Genomic DNA, 13,152 nt, shown 5'->3' with positions numbered 1-13,152 from the left:
CTTCCTGCAGTGATTTTGGAGTCCAAGAAAATAAAATCTGTCAATAAAACCTTCCACTTTTCCCCTTCTATTTTCCATGAAGTAATGGGACTAGATGTCATGATCTTCATTTGTTTGTTTGTTTTAATGTTGAGTTTCAAGGAAGTTTTTTCACTCTCTTATAAATGGGTTTATAAGATATATGAATTGAATTGAGCAAGCATTTATTACATGGTAAAGAACCCTCCTGCTAAGGCAGGAGACATGAGCCGTGGGTTCCATCCTGGGTTGGGAAAATCCCCTGGAGGAGGGCACAGGAACCCACTCCAGTATTCTTGCCTGGAGAATCCCCATGGACAGAGGAGTCTGGTGAGCTGCAGTCCATAGGGTTGCAAAGGGTTGGACATGACTGAAGTGACTTAGCATGCACACACACATTCACTCTATAGCGAGGCCAAATAAAGTCCCTAAACCAATTAAACAATGGTAGCCACAATAACTTTAGCTCATCAAACGTCAGAATATTGAAGAACTGAGACAAATTTTGAAACTTGAAGGAGGCAACCAACTCTAAGGGATGCAAAAGTAGAGATGATTTTATTCTCATCTTTGTTTTCCCACATAAAGCACAGTTGCTGCTAAGTCACGTCAGTCATGTCCAACTCTGTGCGACCCCATAGATGGCAGCCCAACAGGCTCCTCGGTCCCTGAGATTCTCCAGGCAAGAATACTGGAGTGAGTTGCCATTTCCTTCTCCAATAAACCGCAATGAACCTTAAACATATCGAACAAGATTAAATGATTAAAAGTTTAAACGTTCTTCGTAGTTTCCAGACCATCCCTAATTCCACTATCAACTGCAGGTACTGAACAAATGTTCAAAACCCTTACTCCATAAGCTCTGCTGTCAAAAGGAGGAGTTTATCGTGTCTCATAATTTCACAATGATACAGGAAAACAGGTTTCCCACTAGGCTGTTAATAAACTGGGAAATGGCAGTAAAGTACAGATCGGGGAAATGGCACGTAACAACGGGTCTACCTAGCCAACTACGTCTATGCAACTCTACTGGTGAGAAAGGTAAAGAGATAAGCCACTCAGAGTCCGAGAGACGCAGAGACAACATTTCTAACAGAGCACAGTTAGAAAGCACCGTATCTGTTATTTAATAGTTGCTCGATAAAAGTATGTTGAAAGAAGTAAGATAATGGATGGAAATTTGATATTTACAGCCCAATGTTTTCAAAGTCTAAGTTTTTCAAGACACATACTAGAGGGGGGAAAATGTAGTACAATTTCTTGCTTCCTAATGTCTTAATTTGCTGTCCACCTTTAACTGATATGGCCCATGCATAATAGATTTTATTTCTCTTTTTAAATCTATAGTGCAACAAGTAGAATTAGAGATGTGGTTTTTTTTCTTCCCCAATGAAAAATCTGTCATGTTTCATCATTGTAATACTAAATGCCTTCTAAAGGTAAGTAAAATAATAAAATATAATAATACCAATTGAAAAGTAACTTAATTAGATAAATCTGTGAGATTCTTCTAAGCTAGTATTTGGAAAGAGTCCATGGACCTGAGACACTTTAAAAATTTTGCCTTTGTGGGTCAGTCACAGATTTACTAACCTAGAATCTTTATAGAGTGTGTCCTACCAAGCTGATTAGAAAATAAAGAAACAATAATAATATAATTAAATTGTTTCAAATTACTGACCATTCTGCTGAGCATGAAACTCAGAGCACAAACTTTAAAATTTTTTGTTTATTTTTCTAGATGGCGTACTTATTCTCAACTAGTTATTTTGTGTACATACAATGGAGCAAGTCAATTAAAAATCACTGAATGCCTGCATTAAAAAAAAAAAGCATACATGATTTATTAACCTAGGTGGTAACATGATTTCAATGTTAAATCAGTAGATAGGAAGACGCACTTCTCTTTGCTGGGAGAGTTACCTGGGAAGCTTAGAAAGGGGCAGTATTTATCTGATATTTTCTAGTGCCATGAATCTCATATACATTTCATATTTTAGAAAAGCTGTTATATATATTTATATATAATATGAATAATATAATATATATATAAATTTAATAACAGAAAATCTAAAATGTATAAAATAAAAACAAATATAATAAATATAATGTTAATAATTTAAATGTATAATAAAAAATAAATATAATTTTGAAAACTATATTAAATTGCATTTTTCAGTATGCCTATGGACATTTAAACAAATACACACAAGTAAGGGCTATTTATTTCCAAACCTTTTCACTGCGGATGTATCCCATGCAAATTAAAAATAAACCTTGGGGTACAATTAAAATACAAATCTCAAGAGATGAAAGGTGCTAATTGGCCAGTTTCTTTATGATTTATATTTGTGAGTTTAAACAGAGATTTTGGTACAAAAAGACAGTTTAAGACTAGATAGATTTCTGAAGATAATTCTTTGTCATGAGAATGCTTTATAAAAACACTGAGAACAAAAATAATTCTGAATACAAATCTAAATTTGAACTAAAAAATAGATTTGAATTCTTGAGAAGTACATGCAGATAAACAATCACTTTGCTAATTTGGCTCATATTTTATCCCGTCATTAGAAGGTGATATATGTATTTTCCATAATTGTCATCAAAACCACCATTTTCCCCATCAATTTCCTGATATCATTAGGGGTCCATTATGTTAGAAATAGAGCTCTGTGATAAGCACAGTGGCAGCAAAAACAGCAACAGATCCAAGTCATCTTACTGGGAATTCACAGAGTTCAGAATTATAGGTGAGAAAAATATAATTATGTGCCAAAAAAATGATGAATTTTGCAAGTATTAAGCAATGTTTTCTCTTTCTATTGTCTGATCATAAACCTGATAAAAGGTGGAAGAGTCCTGAATGAAAAGAGAGTTTCCTTTTGATGACTAAATCCCAGGTAAGTCTGATTTTATCACCCTTTTCTTTTAATTATTGTGTAGTTATGTGTGTTTCTCACATTGACACAGTTTTATTTTTATACACCTGAAGCTTCCAGTATGCTTTAAGAAAAGTGCCTTTAATGACAGCCAAGACAAAATGTCTTCATTGACTAAATGCTAAATACAGGAATGAATGGATAAGTAAATAGGAACACTGTGAACATGAGATATACTAAGGGATTAAGTATACTTTATATAACATAAGATTCCTTTGGGCTACTCAAGCAGAGTGCCACATGTCTGAAATAAACTGCATTAATATCACACCAGTTTTCAGTTTTCCTTATCGCATGCTTATGTCAATGTAACTAGGAAAATAAGTTCTTTAATTTTTAGTGAAATCACTTTATATTTAAATTTTCTGTTTTAAATATAACATATCATATTCATTTTACCATTTGTAGGCTTCTTCACACCATATTATTGAGTTGAATCCTGCTATTGGCAATGAATTATTTATTGCCTGATGTTGTAGATAACCAAGTGTTTCATTCTGGCAATAAACCTGATTCTAACCACAGAGACAAAACAATTTGGCTGCATCATAGACTATGTTCCCCATTTAGAAATGTTCACCAATAGAAAGAAAGGGTATGTGATAGAAAAAAAAAGTAGAGAGGATTTTAGCATTAAAGTATAAAATAAACAAGATGTTTCTTTCCTTTTATATTAACATATAAATCCCCTACATATGAATGAGTTCTGTTCCTAGAGCACATTGGGAAGTCCAGTTTGTTCATTAAGTCCAACAAAGTTAAGTTAGGTACCTAGCTAACACAACCAGCTATCTAGTTTTGTCCTGTAGTAGGTTTATAATAATTTTTGCACAAATAATGCATAAAACACACATAAGAGAAAGAAAACATTTTTAATCTTACAGAACAGTACCTTGAAAGGCTCAGTACTACAGAACAACAGCTCCATACAGGGGCTGGCACTGAGTGAGCAGGCAAGAAGAGTTACCGACTGAAGGGAAGAGAGGAGCTGGGAGATGGCAGAGCTGAAGATCGTCAGCGATAGTAACAGGGAAAGCTGCGGCGTCACTCAGGCCTGACGCTGATGCACAGGTTCTTGCTCCTTGCCGGATTCAGTTCTATCGATGAATACCCTTTTGAAAAATCGATGCAGAGATGTCTGAGTAGTAGCTCTTTTATTCTTTTCGTAGATGACAGGCTAGCAATGGGTTGCATTCCAAACGGCTGCTGCAGCTTTCATGCACCATTCTACTTACGGGTCCTGTGCCTCAAAAAACTGCAATGTCTCCTCAAATAAATAAAATCCCCTTACCATTTTCTGAATCTCTTCTGAGCAGTACCAGCTACATCACTGCTGCTTTTATGCTTGCTTCCCCCCAACCTGCACTTGAAATAAAGATCCTGCACTACCGCACTCCACATAGCAATGTACAGTAAAATACACAGAAGCACAACCAATTGTAGAGGACGGACAACACACGCCAGACACATAAACTGGCATGCGATTGAACATGTGAACTCACATTTGCATCTTTGAAAGTTCACAACTTGGGGGTTCATATTAGGGGACGTACATATCACTCACTCACTAAGTCACTTCAGTCGTGTCCGACTCTGTGTGACCATAGATGGCAGCCCACCAGGCTCCCCCGTCCCTGGGATTCTCCAGGCAAAAACACTGGAGTGGGTTGCCATTTCCTTCTCTAATGCATGAAAGTGAAAAGTGAAAGTGAAGTCACTCAGTTGTATCCAACTCTTAGCGACCCCATGGACTGCAGCCTACCAGGCCCCTTCATTCATGTGATTTTCCAGGCAAGAGTACTGGAGTGGGGTGACATCGCCTTCTCTGGGACTTACATATATGTATATATAAAGTGTGTGTGTGTGTGTGTGTGTGTGTCCAAATCTTTGTGACCCCATGGACTCTAGCTCACCAGGGTCCTCTGTCCATAGGATTCTCCAGGCAAGAATGCTGGAGTGAGTTGCCATCCCCTTCTCCATTTTATGTATATAATATCTCACTTACTATATGTAAATATATGCATATGTGTATATATAACATTTTGTGAAATATACATTTTATATATTTATATACATATATATATTTGCAAAATGTAGCAAGCTTTATTGAGTCCAAAGCACTATTAGATATGCCCACTGAAGATCTCATTAAGCACCTAAAACAAGCCTGTAAAGTAGTTATTGGCTGCTGAAATCTTATGACTGCCACACAAGGTATCATTACATACCAAAATTTAAATTTCCAGTTGAGCTCCATGTTTTTTAAGAATAATACATAATCAATTACAGTATGTAAGTTTCTAAGTATATGAATTGGGTCCCGGTGATAGATAAGGGAAGAGGGTGATTTATCTCTAGAGAAATTTCCTTAAAAAGCAATCCAGATAGATTTGGTTTTTTAGAGTGCAACCAATTCCAGTGAATGTGTGCTTGGAATTTTTGATTAGTGTTTGTTAGTTCTATTGTTTTTAAATCAAAATCATGTATAAATTCTCAATTAACTTGAAATCATTTAATATATGCTTCCCATCTGTTACTCTCATTATGGGAGTCTAGGTCAGTGCTAGTTATCATGCCTTTGGACTTCAATTTCCTCTAACTTTTCTTATCATTTTTCAGTAGAGAAGTCAAGGGTCTGAGTTGACAGAAATGGCTGGGAACAATTTCACGGAGGTGACGTTCTTTATTCTCTCTGGATTTGCAAATCACCCTGCACTACAAGTCAGCCTCTTCATAATGTTCCTCTTTATTTATCTCATCACTGTTTTGGGGAACCTTGCACTAATTCTGATCATCAGAATTGACTCTCAACTCCACACACCTATTTGCTTTTTCCTTAGCAATTTAGCATTCATTGATATATTTTATTCTTCTCCTGTAACACCCAAGGCACTGGTAAATCTCCAGTCAATTCAGAAAACCATCTCCTTCGTTGCTTGCTTTGTTCAAATGTACTTTTTTGTGGGTTTAGTGTGTAGTGAGTGTTTTCTTATGGGGTCTATGGCCTATGACCGCTATGTAGCTATCTGCAATCCCTTACTGTATTCAGTGGTTATGTCCCAGAAAGTGTGCAGGTGGTTGGGAGTCATCCCTTATATGATTGGCTTCACCAATTCTCTGGTCTCCATCTGTGTGATCAGCAGGTTGGCATTCCATGATGCCAGCATCAATCACTTTTTCTGCGACACCACAGCTCTTCTGGCTCTGTCCTGCGTGGATGCATTCAGCACAGAAATGGTGATCTTTGTTTTAGCTGGCTTCACCCTTCTTAGCTCTCTCTTCATCATCACAGTCACCTACATTGCCATCATCTCAGCCATCCTGCAGATCGGGTCTGCAGCAGGCAGACAGAAAGCCTTTTCCACCTGTGTGTCCCACATCATGGGGGTGACCGTCTTCTATGGGTCCCTGATTTTCATGTATTTGCAGCCTGATAACACATCCTCCTTGACCCAGGCACAGGTGGCATCTGTATTCTATACCATTGTCATTCCCATGCTGAATCCACTTATCTATAGTTTGAGGAACAAAGATGTAAAAAATGCTCTCCTGAAAGCATTTCAAAAACTGTTTCCATGACAAATCTGTGCATGTTGCAACTAAAGCAAACCTGGAGTGCTTCAGGCATTCAATGGCTCAAAAGTTTGGGAGCTAGTAGAGTAACCCCCAAAAGAATAAGACAAAATAAATGATAACAGAGTCATGAAATGCAGGAGATAAATTATCATTTTATTTGTTGATATGGATACTGGATCACCATGGAAGGTGTTCATTTCAGTACTAAAATTATTCAGACATAGACATGCACAGACATGTAAAGCATCTGGATGGTGGCTAAACCCCACCTATGATGATGCCATCACACTGCAAAATGTTGAACTGCTATTAAATTGACTTTTAATAAGTTTTGACATGGTGTTTTCTCCACTATCAACAAATTGAGAGTAGAAAATTGGTAGATTAAGAAATGATGACTCAAATGCTATTAACAAGAAATGATTGCTGATTAGCGGAGAGGAAGTGAAAGCATGCTGCTGCTGCTGCTAAGTTGCTTCAATCATAGAGAAATAATAAAAGTGATTATAAATCTGTGGCCAGAAGGGAGTGGTGAGGGTTAGAGTTATTAATTTTCATGAGGTGTAAACACAAGTGATAAGAGGACATTGGGTGATACAGAGAGATCTCTTGGTAATACGCATTCATTTTGCCGTGAGAGTTAAAATTCTTACCATTTATCTATGAAACCTCATTTTATGAAGTAGAGGATATTTCAAAAACCGCAGAGTTCCATTTCTTAACAAGCACAACGTACCTCTCTAAGTTCAAAGACTGAATAAACTGTGTGTGTGTAGATTAATAAAGCAGTGGCTATAGCACAATTCCTGAGGCATTTTGGAGGCATCTATAGAGATGGTGGCTCAGACGCTAAAGAGTCTGCCTGCAATGCAGGGGACCGGGGTTTGATCCCTAGGTCGGGAAGATCCCCTGGAAAATGGAATGGCCACCCACTCCAGTATTCTTGCTGGAGAATTCCATGGACAGAGGGGCCTGGCAGGCTACAGTCCATGGTATCCCAGAGAATTGGACATGACTTAGCAACTGAGTACAGATGCACATTAGCACTCAAAAACTATTAGTTTTATTGAAAATTCTATTTAGAAAATCATTTCAAAGACATCTGTCAGGGTCTGGGCATGGGTTGGAAACAAATTTCTAGACACGAGACAGAAGGAAAGGGAAATAAAGTTTATTAGAGTGGGAGATGCTGTTAGAACAGCGGACCAGCTCAAGGGAGAACTGATGTTGAACAGGGATCCTTAGTCCACTTTTATACTCACAGTACAAGGAGTGGAATACGGGTCTGGCGGGTCATTTGCTGATTGAATGAGGCAGGTATACTGAGCGGGGGGCAGAGTAAAGCAAATGCCTTCTCCGTATGGAGTAGGAGGGGAGACAGGTTATGCTGCTCAGGAGGACCTGAAATCCATTAATAGTTACAACACAGGGGAGGGAAGGACAATAAGGGTCTGGTGTTTCTGTTCCTGCATTCCAGGACCCTCCCTGGTTTTATCTGCTCTTTCGTCCTTGGTTCACCACAACATCTTTTATTTATAAATATCTTTTCAAATCACGTTTTCCTTGGTGCTTAGAACATTGAAATGAATGTATACAGAATTATACATTGCATAGGTGATTATAAGTAATTGAATTCAACTGGTTAGGTATTGTTGAGAAATGTTGCTATTTGGAGCAAAGAAAGTTTTATTCCAAGGTTAAGCAAGGAGGATGTGGTTTTCATGTTCAAAGGGCTTCCCACGTGGCTAGTGGTAAAGGACTCGCCTGCCAATGCAGGAAACATAAGACATGGGAATTCAATCTCTAGGTGGGGAAGCTCTCCTAAAGGAGGGCATGGCAACACACTGCAGCATTCTTGTCTGGAGAATCCAATGGGCAGAGGAACCAGCAGACTACATTTCATTGCATCGCACAGAGTTGGACACGACTGAAGTGAGTCAGCACACATGCACACAGGTTCAAAAGACCAAAACTCCCAGATGATTTTCAAGGAAAAGTTTTATAGGCAAAATTTGAAGGGAGTTCTACAGGATACGTGACCTTCCTCTGATTGGTTGGTGGTGAGGTCACAGGGTGGTGTTCCAGGGATCTACCTTCTGGTACCAACCAGTCTGGTGTCCCCGTTCTTGTGCTCAGCATGAAGTTACCATGCTCCACATGGGTGGGGCCTTAGTTCCTATAGAAGCTCTCCATGACATGCACTGTTACATGCCTCCCTTGTGGAGGAAGCAGGACACTGGCCCATTACTACACTATTGTTGCTTTCCACGTGTGCTAACTAACCTAAACAGTTATTGTTTGAATATGTCCTTCGGAATTCAAGAAAGGTCAAGGAGGATGAAAACCTTCTTTCTACAAAAAGGAAACTGGGAACTAGAAATGGCATTTGTACCTGGGAGGGCCCCACAAGGTCCTTCTGGGTTTCAATCCCTCTTTTCTTTGATAATCCTCAACTTTGTGGGGAACAGGTGTTGGACAAGGAAGGGAATGACATTTTGGATAAAGATGTTAATCATAAACTCAGCAGAGGAGCTCGGTTTTATGAGGACTTCGTATCAACATGACAAAATAAATGGTCATGGTCAAATAAATAGATATTCTGAAAGTATAATCCTAAACTTTAACAGAATGAGTTTCAACATTGGGATATTACTGAGCAAGAACTTGCTTCTGATAATTTTGCAATCACTATGGTTATTGAGGTGACTTTAGACTGAAAATAATTGAGAGTTTCTCAGTTGGTTTAACTCCCAAAGTTGTCTGTTGTCAAATAAGTTTACACTGGCATTTTAATTTCTAAAGATTCCTGTTTTAGCTGCACTATCTTTTGATGAATAGAATTGCCCTGCATCAAATGTATAGCACATAAAAATGTAGCTTCTTTATCAACACCAATAAATTATTACCTGAAATTCTGGATGTACAGGAAAACTTTCTTGTAAGATTCACTTTTAAATCTACATAAACATTGAGTTCATTATCATGAATCAGCAGAAAATTTATAATAATATTGTAATCTGATATTTAATCTACCCCTTTTTTGAGTCTTCTTCTTCTTGGGCAAATAATCCTCAATGAAATATTTAATATTTGATGAACTTTTCTGGAGGGGCAGAAATTGCTTTGTTGACAAAGGATCATATAGTCAAAGCTATGGTTTTTCCAGTGGTCATGTATGAATATGAGAGTTGGACCATAGAGAAGGCTGAAAACCAAAAAATCAATGCTTTTGAACTTGGTGTTGAAGAAGACTCCTAAGAGTCCCTTGGACTGCAAGGAGACCAAACCAGTCAATCCTAAAGGAAATGATTTCTAAATATTCTTGGAAGGACTGATGCTGAAGCTGAAGCTCCAATAGTTTGGCCACCTAATGTGAAGAACCTACTTATTAGAAAAGACCCTGATGCTGGGAAACATTGAAGGCAGGAGGAGAAGGGGATGACAGAGGATGAGATGGTTGGATGGCATCATCAACTCAGTGGACATGAGTTTGAGCAAACTCCAGATGATGGTGAAGGACAGGGAAGCCTGGCATGTTACAGCCCTTGGGGTCACAAAGAGTCGATACAACTCAGTGACTGAACTGAACTCTGGAGGAAAGTTGTTCAAGGGGTATCAGTCAATGCATAAGGCATTTAATTATGGGATTTATGAAAGGCTAGTATAAAACTGATCACACTATATTGTGAAATTTTAGTTATAAAATGCAGATGGATACTGACTATATAGTATGATAAGTATGCAAATATAGAAGAATACAATTAAGAATTTAATGAACAAAAATAGCTCAGACATTCACCAAAATTTGCATCTGATTATTTTCATATCATTTTTGAATTTTGTTATATATTAATTTTATTTTTGTGCATGCTATATTTTAGTATGTGGTGGTGATCTTTAGAAATCATTTTTTACCACAAAACACACACATGCATAGAAGAATACAAGGGAATTTTTGGAGATGATAGCTAGGTTTAGAACCTTGAATGTGGTGATGGCATTTGGATATATGCAGATGTCTAAATTCATTAATAAATATACAGTAAATGTGTATAAATCCTCCTGTATCAATGATGCTTCAGTAAAGCTAAAAAAATCAGTTTTGATCACCCCTAGAAGAATTATCCTATTCACATTTGGAGATTTCATTTTGTATCTAATGGACATATTTACTCTTAGCATAGTGTCACACATATATTTAAATATAAAATATAAATATAAAATTTCATTGTAAAAAATGTATCTTTCCATCCTTGATGGTTACAGTCATAGATTAATCATTTCTCTAGAAATAATTACTCTACCACCACAGGAATAAATTTAGAACATCCCAAAGGAAAACTAAAGCATTGGGCTCTTCATTGTGTGGCTCCTAAGGGAAAATGCAACCAACTTTTCAAAGCTTAGCACAGCTGCATTTATTCCTTGAACTCTTGTCTTGGAGACACGCAAAGCAATCTTTGATGGAAATTGGTCCATAGGAATGACCAGATGTTGCATAATTCCAATCCCCAGTATATGAGGTTCCCTGGAGTTACCAGGATGAGAGACAAGGCATATTCTACTCTGCATTCATGCACAGTTAGATCCATGGTATTCTTTTTAGACACAACTTCCTGACAAATTTTACATTTGAACAGCAGTTGAACAAAATTTCTACATTGATTTACTTTTCCCACACAATAAAACAAAAGAACTAAAATTTAATAAGAACGTATCAAAAAAATATTATGTTACAGAAATTTTCAGCTGAAATGGGTCTTTATATTTTATTTGTGAGGGAAACTGTCATACTGCTAGTCAGATAATATTGGAAATAGTTGTTTTTCCACCAACTCTGGCTGCTGGTAAGTATTATTCTGAAAATCAGAAAGTTTTAGTTAGGTTCAAATAAAACAAGGACATTAGAGAAGCATACATGCAGATATCATTTAACCTTACCCTAGGTACTCCAAGGACTTGTGAAAGATAACATTGACATAATCAGGGACTGCAAGGAATGTGTGTATTTTAGAAATATAATTTTTTTTTTGTAGAAATGTGATTTTGAATATCAAGTTATTTTTTGGAAATTAATGCTAATATGTGGTCTATCATTTTAGTACAGCCTACTGAATTCTGAAGGTTGAATTTATATTGCATTAGTATTAAATAATATTTGAAAAAAAGAATTGTGCATGATGTGTTGAAACAATTTTTTCATCATTGTTTTATATCTAGCATTTGTTTTTCAGGTTTGCTGAAATTAATTATGAATATGAATTAGTATTATGGGCATGCACTCTGTGATCAATCTATCTTCATAGAATTACCGAGACAACATGTACTAGCTCTGACTGGATAAATTACCTAAATTCTCTATGTACTTTTTTTCATCTAAAAAACGTGACTATTCTTGCCTCCTTTGTCAAAGATAAGGTGTCCATAGGTGCATGGGTTTATCTCTGGGCTTTCTATTTTGTTCCATTGATCTATATTTCTGTCTTTGTGCCAGTACCACACTGTCTTGATGACTGTGGCTTTGTAGTGGAGCCTGAAGTCAGGCAGTTTGATTCCTCCAGTTCCATTCTTCTTTCTCAAGATTGCTTTGGCTATTAGAGGTTTATTGTATTTCCATACAAATTGTGAAATTATTTGTTTTAGCTCTGTGAAAAATACCGTTGGTAGATTGATAGGGATTGCATTGAATCTATAGATTGCTTCGGGTAGTATACTCATTTTCACTATATTGATTCTTCCAATCCATGAACATGGTATATTTCTCCATCTATTAGTGTCCTCTTTGATGTCTTTCATCAGTGTTTTATTGAATCAGTTCTAATGAGGTGGATGAAACTGGAGCCTATTATATAGAGCGAAGTAAGCCAGAAAGAAAAACACCAATACAGTATACTAACTCATATATATGGAATTTAGAAAGATGGTAATGACAACCCTGTATGTGAGACAGCAAAAGAGACACAGATGTATAGAACAGTCTTTTGGATTCTGTGGGAGAGGGAGAGGGGAAGATTTGGGAGAATGGCATTAAAACATGTATAATATCATATAAGAAATGAATCGCCAGTCCAGGTTCGATGCAGGATACAGGAAGCTTGGGGCTGGTGCACTGGGATGACCCAGAGGGATGGTGTGGGGAGGAAGGTGGGAGGGGGGGTTCAGCATGGGAAACACGTGTACACCCGTGGCGGATGCATGTTGATGTATGGCAAAACCAATACAATATTGTAAAGTAAAATACTACTACTAATAATAATAATAAATAAATAAAATTTAAAAATGTTACTAATGTTAATATCTGTGGTATAATTTTCTCAATGGAATTAAATGCTTTAATAAAGTGAAACATTTAAAACACTACAAGGTTATTTCTAATTTTCCAATACAGTAGTTTCTAATATATTATATCTAAATGTTAATTTATACACATTTCTATATTTAGAAATCAAGTAAAGAGTTTTCTCTTTATACTTGAGACACCCATCGATATTATCCTTTTTCAGAAAAAGCTAATATAAATAGGCTATGTTGTTCATAGAAACATAAATCTTTTTTTGCAGCGATTCCTGCTAAGAATCAACTTTGATTTTTCAACAGTTTGGAGCATTTTAAAACT

General features: G+C 36.8%; 1 protein-coding gene across 1 annotated transcript; it reads left to right on the top strand.

The window, feature by feature from the left end:
* Window positions 1-5,609: 5,609 nt before the first annotated feature.
* LOC102392866 (olfactory receptor 8I2) lies at window positions 5,610-6,539 on the top strand. Its single transcript, XM_006080629.3, has one exon. The coding sequence runs from the start codon at window positions 5,610-5,612 to the stop codon at window positions 6,537-6,539; it is 930 nt and encodes a 309-aa protein (XP_006080691.3).
* Window positions 6,540-13,152: the final 6,613 nt, after the last annotated feature.

Source organism: Bubalus bubalis, chromosome 16, assembly GCF_019923935.1.
Source record: "Bubalus bubalis isolate 160015118507 breed Murrah chromosome 16, NDDB_SH_1, whole genome shotgun sequence".
Taxonomy (NCBI): Eukaryota; Metazoa; Chordata; class Mammalia; order Artiodactyla; family Bovidae; genus Bubalus; species Bubalus bubalis.
This window is presented reverse-complemented; position numbering and strand designations above follow the sequence as displayed.